Here is a 20,549-nt window from a genome sequence, read left to right on the forward strand (position 1 = left end):
TCGTCCTAAAGAACTGAATCCTTCTAGGTTTTAGCTCATTCTTTTTCCAGATGGCCTGTTCTGTTCTTGGAGAGTTTTAATTACTAGAAGAATCTTTTTGCCCTGAACCAAAATCTGTCTCCCCTAACTTCCCAAAGTTGGCCCCACTTTGGAGCTCTGGAAATCTGCAGGCCAGTTCCTTCCAGGCTTTCTTCAGCCAGGCAGGCCAGCACCAGTGCAGGGCCCCGCCACCTCTGCTCGTCCTCCTCGTCCGCCGCGCAGCACGCAGTCGGGAGCTCGCTCCTCCCGGGCCTCGGAAGCCGCCACTTTCGCCGGGTGCGAATCAACGCGGCTAGCCAGCCCTCGGGTGGTGCGGCTCTCTCCTGACAATCGGGGGGATGCCGGAGTCACTGGTGAGTGCATTTCATCAGGGGGCAAGTGTGCTCCAGTCCCAGAGGCACAGGGTGCAGCCCCGGCTCGTTCCTGTAAACCCGGGCGACGACCTCGTGCCGCCGGCTGGTCCGTGCGCGCCCGGCGCCGCGGAGGACGAAACGCCCCGGGGAACTTACTCAAGCCAAGTCCGGTTCTAAGACGGCCGGCACCCAGAGTTGTCAGCGCCGGGACCCCGCGCCTGCCCCTCCTCGGCCGCGCAGCCCCCGCGGGAGGGAGGCGGGCAGATGACGAGGGTGTGGGGGCGTGAGTCTGAGGGCGGCGGGCTCCGGCGTCGCAGGCGCGGGCTCCGCAGGCTCCGTCGCTGACCGGCCGGGCGCGGCGCGCGGAGCGTCGAGGTCGCCGCCGCCGGGGGATGGCGCGTGCGGGGGTAAGCGGCGCGGACGGCCGTCACAGGCACTCGCAGCCCAGGGCGCAGCAGCCCGGCAGGCACACGCACACGCGCACCCCGCAGCCGCCTCCCGCGCGGCCCCCGGCTCGGGGTGGCGGCGGCGGCGGCGGCCCGGGGCGCGCGGGCCGGCGCAGGGCAGGGTCCCGGGGCCCCCGGGGGCGGCGGGCAGGCGGGGGCGGCGCTCGGGGGCCTGTCTGGTCAGCACCCATCCTCCGGGCCCGCCTCACGGTCCGCGGCGCGACGGGGGTGGGGCGCCCACCGGCTCCCAGACCGCGGCGGGCCGGGCGCGGGCGGGCGCGGGCTCCTGCGCCGCGCGCGGACGCTGAGCGCGGCCTGTCTGGCAGGTCTGGATGCTGGTGGTCTGCGTCCTGCTAGCGTTGGCGCCGGGCCGGACCGCAGGCGCCCTGAGAGCGAGCAGACGTCCGGCGCGGCCGCGGGGCTGCGCCGACCGGCCGGAGGAGCTCCTGGAGCAGCTGTACGGGCGGCTGGCGGCGGGCGTGCTCGGCGCCTTCCACCACACGCTGCAGCTGGGGCCGCGCGAGCAGGCGCGTAACGCGAGCTGCCCGGCAGGGGGCAGGCCCGGCGACCGGCGCTTCCGGCCGCCCACCAACCTGCGCAGCGTGTCGCCGTGGGCCTACAGGTGAGCCGCGGGGCCGCGGTGGGGCGGGCAGGGCGGGGCGGGGCCGAGGCAGGTGGGATGCGACGGCTGGGGCCAGCGAAAGTGAGGTGGGTGGTGAGGAGGGCGGGGCCGGGCGTGGCAGGCAGCGAGTGAGCGGTGAGGGCAGGTGGGGTGGGGCAGGTGCGGAGGGGCGGGGCGGTCGGGAGAAGCTAGGTGGGTCGCGGGGAGGGACGGGGCAGGACCGATGGAGTGGGGAAGGGCAGGTAGGGAGGGGCGGAGCAGAGACTGGGTTGGGAGTAATTCATTCCCACAAAGGTCTCATCACCTCCCTCGAAGGAAACCTGCTGCCCGTTGTTTACCCTTTCACTATTTAATATGGAACAGATGTTTCTTGAATACCTATTTGTCAGGTATATAGTTCAGTGGGTTCCACAAGGGACCAAGCCAAGTGATCCTTCATTAATTTTTATAGAATTGTGTACAGGAGACCTGTGAAGTTCTAGTGTGGCAGTCTACAGACATTTTTGGAGTGCCTGTGGTGGTGGTCCAGACACTGTTGAGCATTGAACCCTCAGAAGCCCATCCTCTGAGCTTATAGTCTAAGGGAGGAGTGGAGATAATTGGTAAAGTAACCATAATATAAGGCAGAACATGATCTGACAGGAAATCTTAAAAAGTGTGTGATAGTGTAAAGTGGGGAGGAGGATCAAAATGGCAGTTGAAATGTATTTTGGAGAATGGGCATAACTCTGAGATTGGCCTGGTAAAGAGGTCAGCTCAGAAGAAAGGAACAACGTACAAAGCGGGGAGGCTGGGGTGTTCTGGGGCTTTGGAGGGAAGAGTGTGGTGGGAGTGTCCCCAGCACACATTTATGACTGTCTCCTTCCCTGCTGTTAACTGTGAGTCCCACCATCTTCAAGGGGCGCAGAGTTCACGGTACAAGGAGGGAGCCCTCACACTGCCACAGACGTGGAAAAGCCCTCGGTGAAAGAGCAAGGACAAGAGTGGTTCAGAGGGAAGGAGTGGCTTATTGCAAGGGGGAAGAGTGGCAAGCGCAGGTGTGTTTCTATGTGGCTGGGAGTGGCAAGAGAGGAGGCTGCAGAGGGGAGCAGAAACTAGATTTGGCCTTAAAAGCAATGCTACAAGTTTGAAATGTATCCTGTAGGATGTTTTTTTGATGAAGGAAGTCATGTGACCATTTGTGTTTTGGGAAGGCTTACCTGATGAGGGATGGATCCAAGGGGAGAGAGAGGGCGAACGCAGAGCCATACTCCCCGCAAAAGGTAGTTAGGGTCTGAACTTGGGCAGTGGGACAGTGGAAAAAGTGAGACTAGGGTCAGTTTGAAAGATATTACTTAAAGAAGTCAAAGTGACAGGACTTGGTGGTTGATGATTATATGCGGGAGTGAGGGAGAAGGAGAGGGTCCACACTGCTATTAAGATATGCAGAGAAAGGGGCGCCTGGGTGGCTTAGTCGGCTAAGCGGCTGCCTTTGGCTCAGATCGTGATCCCAGGGTCCTGGGACCGAGCCCTAAGTCGGGCTCCCTGCTCAGTGGGGAGCCTGCTTCTCCCTCTCCCTCTGCGTGCTCTCTCTGCCTATTTGTGCTCTCTCTCTCTCTGTCAAATAAATAAATAAAATCTTAAAAAAAAAAAGATATGCAGAGAAAATGTAATGATTTTGTCTAAAACTAATCCAGGCTTCTCCAAGCCTCCCCCTGCTGGTCAGGGGGCTTCCCTCCTCCTGGCTACTCTGCAGAGGACCAAGTTCACTTGTGGCTGAGCTCCCCCCACCAAGGAAGTCAGGCCCAGGACTCCCTCCTGCCTTCACTGTCTCTTCATTCATCTGATGCCCTCAGGACACACATGTTGAGCCATTCATTTTGGTGGCTTCATTCTCTTGCCTTGCCTCTTCCTTCCCATCATTCCCACAGACCAAAAGGGTGGGCTTTTATATTATCCTTCTTCCTCCAACCTCATATTACACCTTTGATATGCTAAATAGCATTAAAGAAACTCGGAAGATCTCTGAAAACAACAGCTTGGCTTCTCCAGACAGAAGCTACAAAGTCTGCATTTTTCTTTAACGAATTCTAAGCTCTCCTGGCAAATAGATGTCTCCCAGGCTAGGCTGTGGCCCAAAAGGCAGAAGAGTAACACACAGTGATTTTTCAAGAGCTCCTGTTGGGCATCTCCCACATTTCTGGCTTGGGTTGTTGATAGTATTTAAGCAAAATGGAGAAACTGAATGAGGAGAGTTTTTGGAGGGAAGTAAATTCAGTACTAGACCTGTTGAGTTTTATGTGCTGTGGAGAGGAGCACAGGTATAAATGTCCCGCTTGACTTGGCAGTGTGGTCTCAAGAGAGATTGGGGCTGAAGTACAGATCAGGAGTTGTCAACCCTAGAATTCTGCATAGTAAGGTAAATTGAGTTGCCCTTATTACCTTACCTGTGTCTCCTAGGAAAGATCCAAGAGCAGCGGGGAGGAGGGAATGGCTAAAGGAGGTCATGGAAAAGAACAACACACAGTATAGAGCGCCTTTGTGCTACATGGGCCTGGGAGTAGGAGCTACATCTGTATCAGGTGGCTGACGATGGTATCATCTGCATTACTTTTCTTATTATTTAGCAACACTGATGAAATTGCTCCCCCCGCAAGCAAATGGAGGCTTACACTCTCTGAACAAAGGACGGTCTTCTAGGGGTGGGCACTGGGCCAGGACTCCAGATTGCTGGGTGCTAAAGTGGGCCCTGCCTTCTCCCACCAGGAGATGGCCTCTTTGCTCTCCTGACCTCTGATCACTTCTCACCGCCTCCTGAGTCACTGGAAGACTGGAAAAAGCATTGCGCATAGGAACTCAAAACCTCTTCGCAAAGCAGTGTGTAGAAGGACGGGACTGGTTTCTTAGTGGTGTCACTGTGGGACCTGTGTAGCCTGGGGGGGAAGAGTGTGCTCACCTTGCAACCATAAGCGTGGAATTAGAAGTAGTACATAAGGCTAAAAACAGAGAGAACTCCTAAGGAAGATGGATGGGGAAACAGACTGCCAGTCAGAAATACTGAAAGGCACAGAAAGGACTTCTTAGGTGGATAAGACAGGATTTAAAATAGAAATTTGGATTATAAGGTGGCTTTTCATACTTTGAAGGGAGAGATGGCTCATTCAAAATGGTGTTGGGACAACTGAGTAACCAACTGGAAAAACATATGATTGTATCTTACTTCTATATACAAATAAATTCCAAATAACCGAAAGATTTAAATGTAAAAATAAAACTACAAACACATGAAAAACACCGTCAATTATATCTACAGTGTTGGAGTGGAGGGGCCTATTTAGTAGCTTATAGACCCCCAAAGCCATAAAAGACAAGACATAAATTCAGCTACACAATTATGTGCCATTTCTTCTTGGCAAAATAAACAATAAAATAAAATTAGAAAAATACAAGGGGAAACTGGGAGAAAATACTTGCAACCCATGTCACAAAGGGGTCATTTCCTAAAGAGCTCCTACAAACCAATAAGAAAAAGATGTAATAAAGGGAGGAACAAAGGTCATGGGTAGTTGCTGGGGAAGGAAGGTCAAATGAGTCAGTTATGTGAAATGCAAAGAGATGCCTAGCTTCACGCATCCTAAAGTGAAATGCATGTTAAAACGGTGCTGGGAAACCTTTCTTTCTTTTGGGGGTACCCACCAGGCTCTGTTGGCAAGGAGGTGAGGAAAAAGGCATCCTCATACAGCAGAGGGTATGAATCCGGACAACCAGCTACTAGCTATCCACATTTTAAATGTACGTGCCCTTTGACCCAGCAATTCTAGGTACTGGTTTACTCCTCCAGCCACACTTGTCTGTGTACCACATGATGTATGTACAAGCGTTTCCACTGTGGCAATAGGGCATTGGAAACCATCCCAACACCCACCAATAGCCAACTAGTTCAATAAAATGCCATAAAACAGCCAGAAAGAGGAACGGGGCAGCTGTAAACCTGCCTAAGGAGACCAGTCCGTCACCAACATAGAGGGCAACAAGGCAAGGCGCAGTACAGTGTTATTTGTGTGTTAAAGAGAAGCTATTATATAACATACATGTTATTTTTAAATGTACACACACACACCACCCCACACACTTAGGGGCATCTTTGGAACGTGGTTATCACGGTGCCTGCCATCAGGAGGGGATCTGGAAGGCTGGGGACGGAGGAGGAAGGAGACTTACTTTTCACTCCTTCCTATCTTTTGAATTTTCTACCATGTGCATGTATTATTGATTTCAAAAACATCTTCATTTTTAAATTGAGAGCAGAAAGGGAAATTCACCAACCATGAGGAAAAAGCAGAGAGTGAAGAAACAAAACAGCAGGTAACTACAGCCTTTGATTTTCCCTGAGCTTTGGTCTGAAGAGAATTGTTTGTTCTTACAGGCCATAGAGCTGACAGCAGAGACACTGCACGTTTTAGGGCCCCTTGTGCCCCCAGAGCTAAGCTGCTACAGATGAGGAACTTGGCCTGGAGACATGAAGGGATTGGGGGAGGGGGGACAGGCATTAAATGGTAGAGCCAGGACCTCATCCCGGATCTGTGATTCTATCTAGCCCATGCTCCAGACCAATGTGCTAGTAGAAAAGCAGCATTCAACTTTGAGAATATAAAAATATTTTCTCATTTACTTTGTGGCATCATGTTTGTTTCTCTTAAGATTTAGAAACAAAAATGCCAAAAATAAAATCAATGTAATTGCTCATTAAGTTTTTTAAGCCGGATTGACATAGTAAAAAATATATTGTAAGAACTCTGAGGTTCATTAAGTTTTAAAGGTACACATCACTCATGTATGTTGAAACCCCAAAGATAAACACCTACCAATAGTCTAAGTAATTTTTAAATTGTTTATATTTTTCAATTTTGGGTCATGGTCTAAAGATAACTTTTCTCTAGGATATGACTAATGCACAACAATTTAATTTTGTTGAGAGGAAAGTGACTTTCCTTTGGTGACTTAAAAATAGAGGTGACCCTCAGCAGGGAGCCCCCTTGCCCCTCCCCCCCCCCCACCGCAGCTGGACAGGGGAGCCTTGCAGTCAGTCCGAGGCTGTCTCAGCAGGGGTCGCTGGAGGAGGGTCCAACAGCGCAGGCACCTGATCGGATAGGCTGATACTTTCCCATGCAGAACCCAAGTTGACACCACTCCCTATTACCAGAACTTTCAGCAGGTGACTTTTTTGGGGAAGAGGGGCACAGCAGCAGCAACAGCTTCCAGCTCATGTGTGGGTCAGGCAAGGTCACCACTGTCCCCGGGGCCAGACCAGCGATGCCCATTTATGGGGACGACCTTCATGTTCCAATAAATCTATCATGAGATATTTAGCAACACTGCACTTCAGGAAGGTTTTCGTCAGGAAAGGTTGAAATAAAAAGGATATTTGTGCTTCACTTCCTCTAACGTTTCAGTTCAGCCAACCCAAACATCCTGTTGCCCCCCCCGGGGACTGTCCATCACAGTCCCTTTTCCCACTGCAGAAACAGCTGCGTCCACTCCCCAGCTACTGCCGGAGCCAGACCCGCCGCTTTCCTCGAACCTTCAAAGGGCACCGTTCACATCAATTTTCCCTCATCATGTCATTTGTAAAATTGTGAAGGGAATATAACATTAACCAGAGAAAGTGAGGGAAGTTAGTATAATGTTGAAGTTATCTCCACGGCACTTAGTCCCCTTTTAAAATATTATCTTTCTTTTAAATGCCCCCTTTCCCGGGATGCACTTGCATATTTGTGTCCCAGCACTAAGAAGGGCGGTCCCCACACTCTGAAGCCTTATGGGGATGCGCGGGCTCTAATCCTCCTCCCAGGGTGGGGGCTTCGACGGGGTCTCTGCGTCCACTGTGACCGACAGGGGGCAGCACCGCGCCAACCCACCTTCTCCCCTGCGGCCGCGGGCCTGGCTTCCTCCCTTCCTCCCGGGGAGGCCCGGCCAGCCGTGTGATCTTTGGAACTGAGGGGTGTCCTTTCCTGTTTATAATTCTCCTTAGCAAGCTCACTTTTCCCTGGGTCCCTGCTTCAAATCTACAGGTTATTCAAATGGCTTAAGAACAAACTAAGAAAGTCTGTCTGCCTTCAAGGAATATCTATATATGGTATAGCAGCCCAGGCGCTGTGTCCTTTCTGTGCTGTCTCACCGTGGTACTGCTCTGTTCAAGAAAGGAAGGGCTGGGGAAAGGGACAGGGGAGGCGGATAGAGCAGAAGCAGTGCCTGCCTGCCTGCTGGGCAAGTCTCCAGTTACAGCTTGCGGGGTGGGTGGGGGGCACTGCTCACCAAACTCGTTGTAGAAAATGAGACACTCATGGTCCAAACAGCTTGTTTAAGAAATGTTGGTACACCCCAGCCCCCACACTTTTTTTTTAAAGATTTTATTTATTTATTAGAGAGCACTAGGGGGTGGGTGCAGAGGGAGAGGGAGAAGCAGACTCCCTGCTGAGCAGAAAGCCTGACTGGGGGCATGGGGGGCCAGATCCCAGGACTCTGGGATCATGACCTGAGCCAAAGGCAGACACTTAACCACTTAACTGACTGAGCCACCCAGGTGCTCCAACCCCCAAAAACTTTTTATGGATAAGTGACCTTTAATTGGCCAAAGTACTGCGTGGATTTTTTTTCTCTAAGCTACTCAGTATAGCAGGCTCTACTGCACCTATCACTGTTTCACAGAGTAAAAATAAAAGCATTGTCATGGAGCATTGTCATGGGATTAAAGTCTCTCTTTCTGAAAATAGATACGTTCGTTTTGCTTTGATAGTTATTTTCTTCAACTGCCTGGGTTTTACTTTGGCATTCTTAGAGTAACCAGGGATGATGATAATATTTCATTCCATCGTCACCTCTTCCAAATTTCCTCACCTGAATAGAATGTTTATACTCTTAATACCAACAGAAGAATTGGGCCAAGTCCTGGAAGGAACACACATACCACGAAGTGAAATTCCTTATGGTGCCTGTCTTCCAGAAATGACACATGAAGATTTTGAAGGATGGTAATGAGTACATTGCTCACTAAATTAATGAGGTCAAAGAGAAAATAACCTACCAAGGACTCTTCCAGAATTAAATAGTCTAGGCTAACATTTTGATACGAATTATTCCTCATAACCAATATATGGCAACAGCTGGTTCATTTCAGATCAAGGTGGGCTCCACCCTTTCTACACACAGGCGCTTCACCCGCCTGCCCCAAGGACGGACACATCAAAGATGGCTTTGAACCCAAATTCTGCAGCTTCCCCTGGAAAGATAGTTAAGCCACCCCGTGGGCATGAGCTGTGTTTTTCCTTTGAAGAGATATTTCCCAGCTGCACTGAATGTGTGGCATTTGCCGTGACAAAGGAATAAAACCCTTTGAGAAATTCTGGCCCTCATTCTAATTTCTCTTTCTCTCTTTCCCTCTGGGAAAGCTTTTTTTTCCAAGTTATCTTCCAAATTCTTTTCCAAGCCATGAGTCTCTCTCTAGTCTTCCCTGATCTCCCAGATGAACAGATTTTACATGGTATCAGTGGATTTCCTGCTTGTAGATTTAGCACTTACGAAGCATCTGGCTATTAAATATCCCCGAACTGTAGCACGGCTGTGTGGGCAGGGCCATGGATGGGATGAAGCCAGGTGAGCTGGAAGACTTTGGACAAGCCCCTCACCTTGTCGGTGCCTCAGTTTCCTTCTCAGTAAAGGGAGAGGACGGGACAGTCTGAGTCCTTCCAGGTTCCAGTAACCCAGAGCCAGCCCAGTTGGCAGGAGAGCCTGGTCAGTTCTGGAGCCTGCCTCACTGGCTCAGCTTCAGGGCTGACCTTGATGCCAAGTTCAGGATCACACCAAAGTGAACCACAGTCCCCACATGGGGGTAGGGCTGACCCCTAGCTCTCCTTGGCCGGTGAAGAGGGCCAGATGAAATCCGCTGGGGCTCTGACTCCAGGGCATCTGTGCCAGGTCAGACTTTGCTCTCCCAGGCTGATTTTTCCATGTCCTCTTTCAGGAGAAATGCACAACTGATGTTTTCTTGTAGGGGCCAGAAGAGCATTTTTCAGAGCTCCTTGGCAGCATGTATTGAAGATCTTGGCTCTCTCAGGCCTTAGGGAATGGAGAGAGGGTGGAGCCGATGGCCACAGCTTTGCAGCAGCGGGAGACTGTGGTCCTCATGACCCTGGCTACTCCCTGGCCTGCGAACAGAGCGCTCCCATAGCAGCTCTGGGCCTCGTCATGCACCATTCTTTCCCCCACAGTCTCATAACCATCCCCCTCCTAGCTGCGGGGCTGGTTCCAAAGGGAAGAAGAGGTTGGAAGGTTACATAAACCCCATCTCAGTGACTCATTATCTCTCTCAGATCTGGAGACCTAATGGCCTCTACCAGGGTCGCAGGTTAGAATTATCTGGGGAGCTTTAAAAAATCCCAGCACCCTGGCCCCATGCCAGAACCACGAATTCTGAATCTCTGGGGTGGGGGAATAGTGATCACTAGTTTTGAAAGCTCATTTGTGGACCTCCTGTGAAGCACAACTGAGATCTGCACACCATCCTCTCTACCAAGCCAGTTGCTTGTTTGGTTAACAGTGACCTGCTGTATTAGTTAGATTTCTCAGCATAGGGAGTCCTACACTGGTAGGATCATGAAATTTGGGTGTATTTGGGAAAATGCAATCACCTAATTGTTTGCTATAAACTGCAGTCAATAGATATGTGGCTACCTACCTTTTGGAGATATTGCTGACTGTGCTGTGGAACGGGCTTCTGACCGTCAGTGGGTCCCCACTTCAAGTGAGCAAGACAAGTCACTTGTGCAACTTGTTGGCATGTGGAGCTCCTGAATCAGGGGGTCAAGTGGGAGAATCTGTGTTTTTAACTGACTCCCACATGGTTCTCACACAGGTGGTTTGAAAACCAGTCTGGAAATCTTGTTTACGCCTTCTTTTTATTGCCCACTTCCCGGGCAAAAAGACAGGGATTCTGCAGAGGAATCTTAGCTCTTGGGAAGGGAAATTAGTTCTCCTCAGCTTTCCCGGAGAGCTGCCAGATGTCTGCGTGTTACCATAGTTTCAGAAGGTCTTGGTCTCTGGTAAAGTGGGTCCTCTTCCTTCTCTTTCAAAATTGTCTTGAGTATTCTTGGACTTCTTCTCTTTCTACGAATTTTACGATCAGCTTGCCAAGTTCTACAAAAACTCTCTTGGGATTTTGCTTAGAACTGCACCTTATAGATTAATTTAGGGAATCTCAGAAACTCAGTGGATTACAGCTGTCCTTTCTAAGCAGAAATCATTGATAAAAAATATCACATTAATAGTCCTGCCATCAAGAAGCTGGAGGAAGTAGCCTGGTCATCAGATCCATCCCCTTGGCCGCAAAGAACCAGGCAGAGGCAATGATGTTGGTAATTAAACAGGACTGAAATTTTAGGTTCAAGACTCTTATTGACTCCATCCTGCCCCACTTTTTTTTTCCATCCTGCCCTTTTTTAAAAAGTAATTGACAATGCGTTGAACTCATTGACCTTAAGATTGGGCAGACTGTGACGACTTAGGCAATTTTGTTTCCATTTAAACCATTTCAGTCCCAAGAAGGCATTTTCCCCAGCTTTGTTCCATTGGTTTGGGGTCTTGGAATGGCTGTGAAATAATCATACTTAGCCTCTGTTGTCTTGAGATCAAAATAATTTTATGTTTTGCAAAGCGGGAAGGTGAGCCATGCCGATGATTTTGTGCCAGTAAATGCCACAGCTATACTTGGGCATCAGATCGAGAGCACATGGGGTGGCTGTGGTTCTGTCTCTTGGAATGTACTCATTGTTCTCCAGGTGGCAGTCCTTGGGGAACCGCTTCGAATTGTTTCCTACCAAGTTCAGGGTCCCGGGGCAGTGCTCTTTTCTGTCTCCGCTGTCACTCACATTCCTCTCCAAGCTCAGTTTCCATCACCTCTAATCATCCCTGGAGGACTTGTCCTTTGTTCTTGGATTAAGCTGGGCCAGCTGTCACTCACTCAAGCCAAGCTTCACACGTGGCCCCAGGGACACTTTTGGATCCCATCAGAGGGGAAAACTTGATTTGTTTCAAGTATGTTCCGGTGCCAAGCTTCCACAGAGCAGCATGCAGAAAATGTAAAGACAAAAGAATTATTGCTCACAAGGAGGCAAGACAGCCGTGCAGGATTCTTACTCGATTGCATTTCCATGTTTGGTAAGAGAAAAGGATCTGTGTTGCAGTTTCTTGATGTCTTGTTTTCATGGTAGCTTTCTTTTTTTTAAATTTTTTTTTAATTTTATTTATTTATTTCAGAGAGAGAGAGAATGAGAGATAGAAAGCACGAGAGGGAAGAGGGTCAGAGGGAGAAGCAGACTCCCTGCTGAGCAGGGAGCCCGATGCGGGACTCGATCCCGGGACTCCAGGATCATGACCTGAGCCGAAGGCAGTCGCTTAACCAACTGAGCCACCCAGGCGCCCTCGTGGTAGCTTTCTTTAACCAGAAAGCACTCCAGGCTGATAATTTCCTCAGACTCTTAAGGCAGGAGGTTGGGGTGACATGCTTTAGCTTTGTGTCTGTCCCTTGGCTGTCCCAAGGCTTCCAGACCTTTCCTCCTGATCTCTTCCCCAACTCCCCCCAACTAGTGTCCTTCAGAATGTGTCCATCTTGTGCTCTCTGTCTTCCATGGTACGTGCTGGCATCGATACCCACCATACTGGGTGTCAGGGGTGTGATACGCATTGTATCTGTCCCCCTCCCCTTGGTAGCCCCTTTCTATTTTAAGAGAAACCTCCTGGTCTTAAAACCACAATTTGGAAAACCACCAATGCATATGCCTTCTTATTATGTTCCATGTACCAGGCAGAGGTGGGGGTAGGCAGATGTCTCTTTGTCATAATGCCTTAGCCCAGAGGTGTCACTGTGACAGTGGAAATTTCAGTCCTCGGGGGCTGACTGGTGGGGGTGGAGCAGATATTTTTAGTCAGATGATGAGCCTTCTGACCATCACAGCATCCAAGTGACTGTCCGTTCTGCCTATCATTAACACGTGGAATGGAGATTGTTACACGGATTGCTACCTACGTGCTGTGGTGCATAGAGAAGATAAATCCCAGCTACTTGGAATTGAAAGGGATCTTTGATGCCCGCAGGTCACACTAGCATTACAGAGGAGGAAACTGAGTTTGAACGGGGGCTGTGACTGACCTTCCTCCCCAACCCCAATTTTGTCCTGTAATTGGGTCTATGCCAGTATCAGAATGGTCTTTCTAAAGGTCTGCTGATCATATGTCTACATGCTTACAGTCCTCTCCGTGGCTTCCTGTGATCTGGAAGGTAAAATCCAGGCTTTTTGCTCTGGTCTTCAAGGCTCCTGTCCACCTCTCACATGTCTTACTAAATCTCCGCCCCCGGCACATAAGGCGTGCACACACAGCGTTGCAGCTGCAGTGACCTGCGGGCAGTCTCCACCTCCCGTGGTCTCCTGCTCCCCACTCCTGCCTGGGTGTAGGTTGCTCAGCACTTCGCTCCCTCCGGCTCAGCCCTGCTTTTCTAAATGGGCCTCAGACTTCCCTGGGGCCGTTAGCCTCCAGCCACCCACCTGTCTGCGGTCGTCTGTGCACTTTGCGTTGCTTTGTCCTGGTGGGCTGGCGTGAGCACTGCCAATTCTGCTGAATTAATGATCACTACTAACCTTTCAGTTGGCAAATTCCTAGGGCACTTTGTGACTTCACAGGCATTTAGCGCTGTTTGTGTATGTGTGTGTCTGTGTACACTCACGTATTTGGTGTGTATCGCTAAAAGATAAGGACTCTGTTAAATAAAACCACACAATACCATTAACATACCTGGAAGTTAATACTTCCCTAATATCTTCAAATATTCAGTCAGGTTCAGATTTCCCTGATTATCTCATAAGTGGTTTTTAAAACTTTAAAATTTTTTTCTCTATTTTTTCTGTTTTATTATTTAGGTCTACATTTTGAAATAGTTTCAAACTAACAAAAACTTTTGTGAAATTAGTACAAAGAATTCCTGTGTACCCTTTACCCAGATTCCCCAAATGGCAGCATCATAACTCAGCAGAATTATCAAGATCAGGAAATGCTTGTTGATAATCCTAGAATCTGGAGCCCTTCCACAGAGCAGTCCCACTAACACCCCTTGTCTGCCCCAGGACCTCACCCCGGCTCACACGCGGCCTCTGGGGGTCAGGCCTGTTAGTGGCCTTCAGTCTGCAACAGTTCCTTGGTTCTTTGTCTTTTGTGACTGTGACACTTTTGAAGAGTACTGGTCAGTTGTTTTTTGGAAAGTTTCTCAGTTTGGGCTTGATATGTTTTTTTAAGCAACCATAAGTTTTTCATCCAAATGGAGACACTTGCAAGTAAAAAGTTGCTCAATTCACAACTGCACAGAGATAGCGGCTGTAAAGCAGGTCAGCAATGCCCCATGTCCCCGATACTTATGTCACTCTACTCAATGTTCTTTTGGGTTCTCTCCCTTCCTTTCTCCCTTGGAATAAACATGTGCTGAACTTCCAGCATTCTGTATGCTGTTGGTCATATCCTCATAGTGCCATTTAACATGTTTCTCCATCCCTGTATTTCCAGTAAACTGGCCCCATCAATTCCAGTTTTTGGCCAGACCCTCTTAAGCGTCTGCCTTCCTTCACTTGGGGAATGCCACTCCTGATTCTGTCAATCTCCACAGTGAGACACAGTCTCCCTTAAAAGTTGGTTTTCCAAGGAGGCTGGGTGGCTTAGTTGGTTAAGCGTCCGACTTTTGATTTCAGCTCAGGTCATGATCTCGGGGTTGTGGGATGGAGCCCCACATCGGACTCCACACTCAGTGGGGAATCGGCTTGAGATTCTCTCCCTCCGCCTCTGTCCCTCCCCTTGCTTTTCCCTGTCTTTCATTTTGTGTCTCCATATACCTCCCTGAATGATCTTATTTAACCACCATCTATATGCTAATAATTTAAAAATGTCCACCTTCAGCCAGTACCTCTCTCGGGCTCCAGACCATCTTCTACTGTGTAGTAAGGAAGATCTGTCTAAAATTCCATGCGATTGGGTCACTTCCCTTTTTAACATCCTCCCCGTTGCCTTCAGGATCAAATCCAAATTCCTCACTATGAATTTGAGGACCCTTAGGACCCAGCCTCCACAGATTAGCCCAGCATCATCTTGTAGTTCCCATCCTGTGCCACAGTTCCTAATGCTGACATGGTCCCTGGGCTCTAGGCTCTGCCCTCTGTGCTAACTCCCCTTTCTCCCTTCCTCATCTGGATGAATCCACCGGGGAACCCCCTTTGCCAGGAAGCCTTTCCAGTGGCCATGGCTGGATGAACTCACTAAGTGTTTATCCCCACAGATGATGAGTCCTTGGATAGTAGATTTGTGTTTCATTTCTATCCTCATTGCCTGAAACGTCACTGGCACTCAGATGTTACTGAATAAATAGTGAAGGTGACTGGAGATAGTACAAATTCCTTTTCCTTCAAACTTTAAGTTAGGGCCTTATATGGATGTAAGGGTATGAAGGACAGGGAGCTGTGCAGTCCAGACTCACCATCACCAGCTCACCATCTGCCAAACTCTTACTCTCATGTTAAGGCACAAGGATGAGTAAGAATACGGCCCTGAATCTTCCCTCCCAGCAGAAAACACAGAAAAAGTGTAGCCCTATCTCACGGGCATCAAGTGTTGTGAGGATATGGGGGGTAAAGGCGATGAACTTGACTAAGGGAATTTGAGAACTCCTAGTGATTTGAATTGGACCTTAAAATACGGCAAGATTTGATACTGGCTTTGGGGAGGGGGCATCTTGAGCAAAAGCTTAGCTGCAGCACCTGCAAGAAGCATTCCGCTTTGGGATGACTGTAGGCTAGGGTGTGCGAAGGAGGAGACCATGAGGGAATGCTGGAAAGGTATGCAGTAGGGACCAAGCTGTAGAGGCCTTTGAAGGCAAAGGAGTTTGGATTTGTCCTGACTTGTCTCCCCACAGCTATGCCTCCGCATACCTCAGATCGGGGGTAAGAACAAGGCTTTACAGAGGAGGTTGAAAAAGTTGGAACGGTAAGGGTGGACAGCTTTATCAGTCCTTGCAAGGATAGAGCTCATTATGTTCCAAAAGCTCCTGATGGCAGAACTGAAGAAAAAGTAGTGATGAAAGCTTAAAAAATATTTTTCAACTACTATTTTTGTATTCATGTTGGAGGGAAGGATGAATAGACAAAATCAGTATAAATTTGAATGTTTGGGCTTCAGAGATGACTTACATTGTGTAGACAGTCCCCACCCCACCCTGTTCCTGTTTGCACATAACAGATTTATTAGGCTTCACCCTTGACTCTGCCCTTGTCATACAGCAGTGAGAAGGAAGGTGAAGGTGTCTGCGCCTGAGCGCTCAACCGCCGTAGGGACGCCTGGGCCTGGGGCCTCCTTGCTACCTCCCCCATTGCTACTCCCGTTCTTCTGGTCACCCCGACAGGAAGCTGTGGAGTCACGGCTGACTTTCCTCTGACCTCATCCCCCACATTCAAACAGTGGCCAAGTACTTGCAAATGTCCCTCTTGGCTTTAGAATCCTCAAGTGGCAGGTTGGGCTGGTCCTCCAATTTGCTGGCTCCTGGACTCACTGGCTTCCTTTCCGTGCACATGCAGCAGGTGTTACCCAGCTCCCTTGCTGCTGTGCCTGGGTGGGCACCCCAGCTCTGCACTCTGGGAGGCATGGCTCTGAGTTCTTTTGTACTGGGTAAATGGCATGTAGTTGGCAGTGAGTCAGTTTGTTGCTGCATGAAGACAAACTCTTCCCCACCCAGTCATGCTTCAATCTACTAATGTCTAAAGATGTTGGATCCAAACAGAAAAAGAAACCCATGTACTTTCCTTACACATCTGGAACCACCCACCCTCATCCTGTCTTTGAGAGTTAACACTTCCTCTTGACAGGAGCTCCTCAACGGAGAAGCCTCTTGGCCAATCAGTGTAACAACCCTGTCCCTCCCATGTTTCAAGTCCATTCAGGTTTCTGCCTCCCTACCCCTGATACGCCCACAGTTGGCCCCAGTCAGCACCACCCGTCTGTCCGCCTTTTAGCTCCTTTCTGCAAGAAATCCTCAGCTCTGTTGTTGGACACCCCATTGCTCACTCACCTACCCCCCTACCTTTCCGAAGTCCCCTACTCCCCATTCTTTAACTGGATGGTCTGAACATACTTCTTAACTGGAAATTTCTTAACTTCGTGGATGAATTTTAGTCATTAGCAGTGAGGACGTATGAGAGAACTAGTCGACAGGGGTTTCCTCCTGAAGGACATAGAATTTGTGGAGCCACAGTCTCCTGGCCAGAAACCTGGATGCGAAACCATACACACCTCAAGTTCTTGGCTGTAAAAACCTCTAGGCACACCTCATTTTAAAAAATTTATATCATAGGCTCCCAATGGCACAGCACTTTTGGGAGCCCTCCTGGGCTTGCCACATTTTGGGTCTACAAATGTGTGTGTTGCTTGAGAGGTTAGAAGTCCTGACTTCTGACTCTGAGAATTTAGGGTCCCTAAGATTCAGCTCCAGAAGAAAGAGAAACATTTGTAAGAGGATTCCATGTGTTTTTTAAGTGGGGAGATTCATGGAAATGAGAATTTGGGGTCATGGCAGTCCCATGAGAAATGGGGACAGTGCCTCCCTGTGCAAGGGGACATCACAGAGGAGCCCTCAGTCTCCATTAATGACCAGACACAGCTTTGACCTCTTGGCTCGTTGCAGGAAATGGTGGCAGAGGGCAGAGTCCTGCCTGAAGGTGCTTTATTTTCTCTCCCAGGGAGCCATCCGGCCCAGCCAAGCCCTAGACTCCTCTGGCACTGTGGTAGCAGGCTGTTTTGTAGGTGTTGATACTGGTTCTTGGCATCTGACCAGAAAATAGAGAGCTTTGGAGGATGGATGGAAATGATCACATTTAAACTAGCATTCACTTCTCAAATGTCCCAGACTGGCCAGCCTGCCCTCCCCAGCATGGGTTTGGTCCCTTCACGGAGGAGGGCACACAGACCCGGACAGACACAGGGCCCACCTTGTGACCTTCTGGACAGGTGTCTTGCGCTGCCTTTGCTGATAGCTATGTCAGAGGCCAGGTGGCACCTGGGCCAGCTAGCTTCTTGCAGAGGTGGCCCCTTCCTGGGGGGGACTGGTGTGGGCAGCACCCTGGTGAATGTGCCCCCATCTGGGGCTGCAGAGCCCAGTGTCTGGAGGGGAGGCAGACCTGGGGCCTTAGGGACCACGGCTCTGGGGCTCAGGGCTGGAGTTGTGGCCAAAGCAGGGAGGGCGTCTTACATTCTGGTGGCTGCGGCGGTCGCCTGTCAGCGCTCACGCGGCTCGCGAACCCCCCGCTCCACCTCTCCCACGCCCCCTACCGCCTCCTCTGGGCTGTAGCTGCAGGGTCTGAACCTCCTTCATTGTACATGTCTTCATTTTGCCAATGAATTTCAGTCATTAACATGAATGGATACATTTTACTTTTCTATGTATATTGGCACAGACTCTGAAAGCATTTTTAGGGAATGGCCTGACAATAGCTATAAACTGTCTCCACCATTTAATATACAGAAAGTCACATGGTGCATCTGTTTCAGATTGGGATCTTGCATGGACGCTAACTGCGGGATGAATTGTCCGGCCCCACCTTTCTTCCTGCTCCGTTAAACAGTGATCTCAATACTACCTGATCCCAGAAGCAAAAATCTTCTGTTGGCTGCCCTCTCTTAGCGCGCGATGTGTGCCTGTTGCTCCAAAGCGTGAACTAAAGCCGTGCTCTCTTCCCTGCAGAATTTCCTACGACCCCGCCAGGTACCCGAAGTACCTGCCCGAGGCCTATTGCCTGTGTAGGGGCTGCCTGACCGGGCTGTTCGGGGAGGAGGACCTGCGCTTCCGGAGCGCCCCGGTGTACATGCCCACCGTCATCCTGCGGCGGACCTCGGCCTGCGCGGGCGGCCGCTCGGTGTACGCGGAGGAGTACGTCACCGTGCCGGTGGGCTGCACCTGCGTCCCCGAGCAGGAGAAGGAAGCAGACAGCATCAACTCCAGCATGGACAAGCAGGGCACCAAGCTCCTGCTCAGCCCCAGTGACAAGCCGGGCCGGCCCTGAGGCCCTGCCGCTGTCCGAGGCCCCTCTCCCTGGAGCGCGCGGGCTGGTTCCACCTCCCAGGAGCGAAAACGAAGACGGAAAAAGGAGTAAAGGACACAACTGAACCGGAGAGGTTTCTGACCCGCCTGCTTGGCAGCTTACTGTCACACAGCATCATCCCCTGGTTTTCTTTGAGGCAGAGAAGCACAGGGTCGGTGAAGGCTGCCGGGAAGTTACCCGGTACATGGCAGCAGGCAGGGAACGGAGGGCCAGGGCCTGCCGAAGGTGGCTGGAGCCTGGCAAGCGCATAAGTGTCTTCGTGGCCCTCCCTCCGTGGCCCTCCAGGCTCAGACCCTTCCCCCAGCTACAGTGCAGCGTCCTTAGGACCTCTGGGAAGCGGTGCGAGCCTTCACAAGATAGATGGTAGATGGGTGCTTCTAAAAGAGGGCTTTTTTTTTTTTAAGTAGAATATATACCTACTTTTTTGTTCAGTGTTTTCAGTGAGGCAGAAACTATTTTTATATTAGGAATTTTGAGTATATTAAAAATTTTTTACTTGACATGTAAGTATTTTATAACCATTCTGTTTTCACTTCCTCTGGTAAGATTTTTTAGATGCACAACTGGAATCCTCAGGTAAACTTTTTAGCTGGCACTGGGGCCCAAGTCCCTGAATTCAGCCTGTCCCCAGTTGCTGACCATAACAAAACGGACAGGGTTGAATGTGACCTCCAGTGAAGATTTTCACAGGCTGCTCCATGAATAAAAGAGAAGCACAGGAGGCTCAGCTCACCCAGGGCCGCCAAGGATTCCAGAAACCTCAAACGTGGTTTGTTCGTGACTGTGTAAATGGCCACAGACGTATACAATTAAATACTTTTTCACTTTTGAAAGTAAGTGGGGCCAAATAAAAGGTGGTGGGACAGGGCGAGAGGTGGAATGTGCTATCTTTGTCAATTCTCAGAAGAGTCCAAGTCTTAGCTTAGTTTTAAGGGCTTCAGGAACTAGCCAAATAGGAGAAGCAGCCAGCTTACGATTTCTAGAAATCAGTATTGGGGGCCTCTTTTTCTACATCCTTCAGTGTGAGCTAAAACCATACTCTCTTCTGTAGCCTGGAAGTTTGTCCTTGAACACAATTATTTGTAAAAGTGACAAGTTCTTTTTAAATGATTAAAGCAATTGTAGGTGAAGGGCATGTTGGCTGTGTGCATTTCTCTCTCTGGGCTCCACTCATTTTTAGAGGAAACTATTTTAGTCTTCACTTTAATTTTATGGTTGAAGTTTTAAATTAAGATCTGATTTGGTCTTTGAAAGATCAACTACTCCTACAAAGTCAGTCTCTCTTCTGTGACACCCCAACCAAGCCAAGAAGTGTCCCTTATTTATATGTATTTTTTAAAGATTTTTTTTTTTTTTTAATTTGTCAGAGAGAGCACAAGCAGGGGGAGTGGGAGAGGGAGAAGCAGGCTCCCTGCAGAGCAAGGAGCCCGACTCAAGACTCGATCCCAGGACCCTGGGATCATGACCCCAGCAGAAGGCAGACGCTTAACTGACTGAGCAACCCAGGCGTCCCTATTTATATGTATTTCACTCTCAAACTTCAGCTGTCAGTAACAGAGCTTTAGCTCCTTAGTTACCAAGTATTAGCCTTAGTTTGATCTACATGGAAGGTTCACTGAGAGAACTTTCAACTTGTATTAACAGAGGTTGTATGTGAAAAATACATTGCTGAGCAAAATCCAGATTTTCCAAAAATTCAGAAATTCAAAATTGAAAGTGCTAGCTGTGGATAGTTTTGTACAATCTGGGGAATTTTACTTCTGCATTCCATCTCTGGGGGAGTGATGTGTGTGGAAAAAAAGGTATCCCCAGTGGTAGTATATCTGGAATACATTCTTGTCCGGAGCAATCTTTCACTGCCAGCTCAAAAATAATATCAAACCCATAAATTAAAAAGAAAAACTGCTTTTAAACCAGTGGCTTGGGTAATCGT

The 20,549-nt window shown here is 49.6% G+C and overlaps 1 protein-coding gene across 1 annotated transcript; it reads left to right on the plus strand.

Annotated features, from left to right (window-relative positions):
- The first annotated feature begins 784 nt into the window (after positions 1-784).
- Positions 785-18,577, plus strand: IL17D (interleukin 17D). Its single transcript, XM_028103503.1, has 3 exons — positions 785-799; positions 1,165-1,460; positions 18,259-18,577. The coding sequence occupies exons 1-3, from the start codon at positions 785-787 to the stop codon at positions 18,575-18,577; spliced, it is 630 nt and encodes a 209-aa protein (XP_027959304.1).
- The last annotated feature ends 1,972 nt before the right edge of the window (positions 18,578-20,549 follow it).

This window comes from Eumetopias jubatus, unplaced genomic scaffold (assembly GCF_037043125.1).
Source record: "Eumetopias jubatus isolate StellerSeaLion01/CBP00866 unplaced genomic scaffold, mEumJub1_p1.0 scaffold_3, whole genome shotgun sequence".
Lineage (NCBI taxonomy): Eukaryota > Metazoa > Chordata > Mammalia > Carnivora > Otariidae > Eumetopias > Eumetopias jubatus.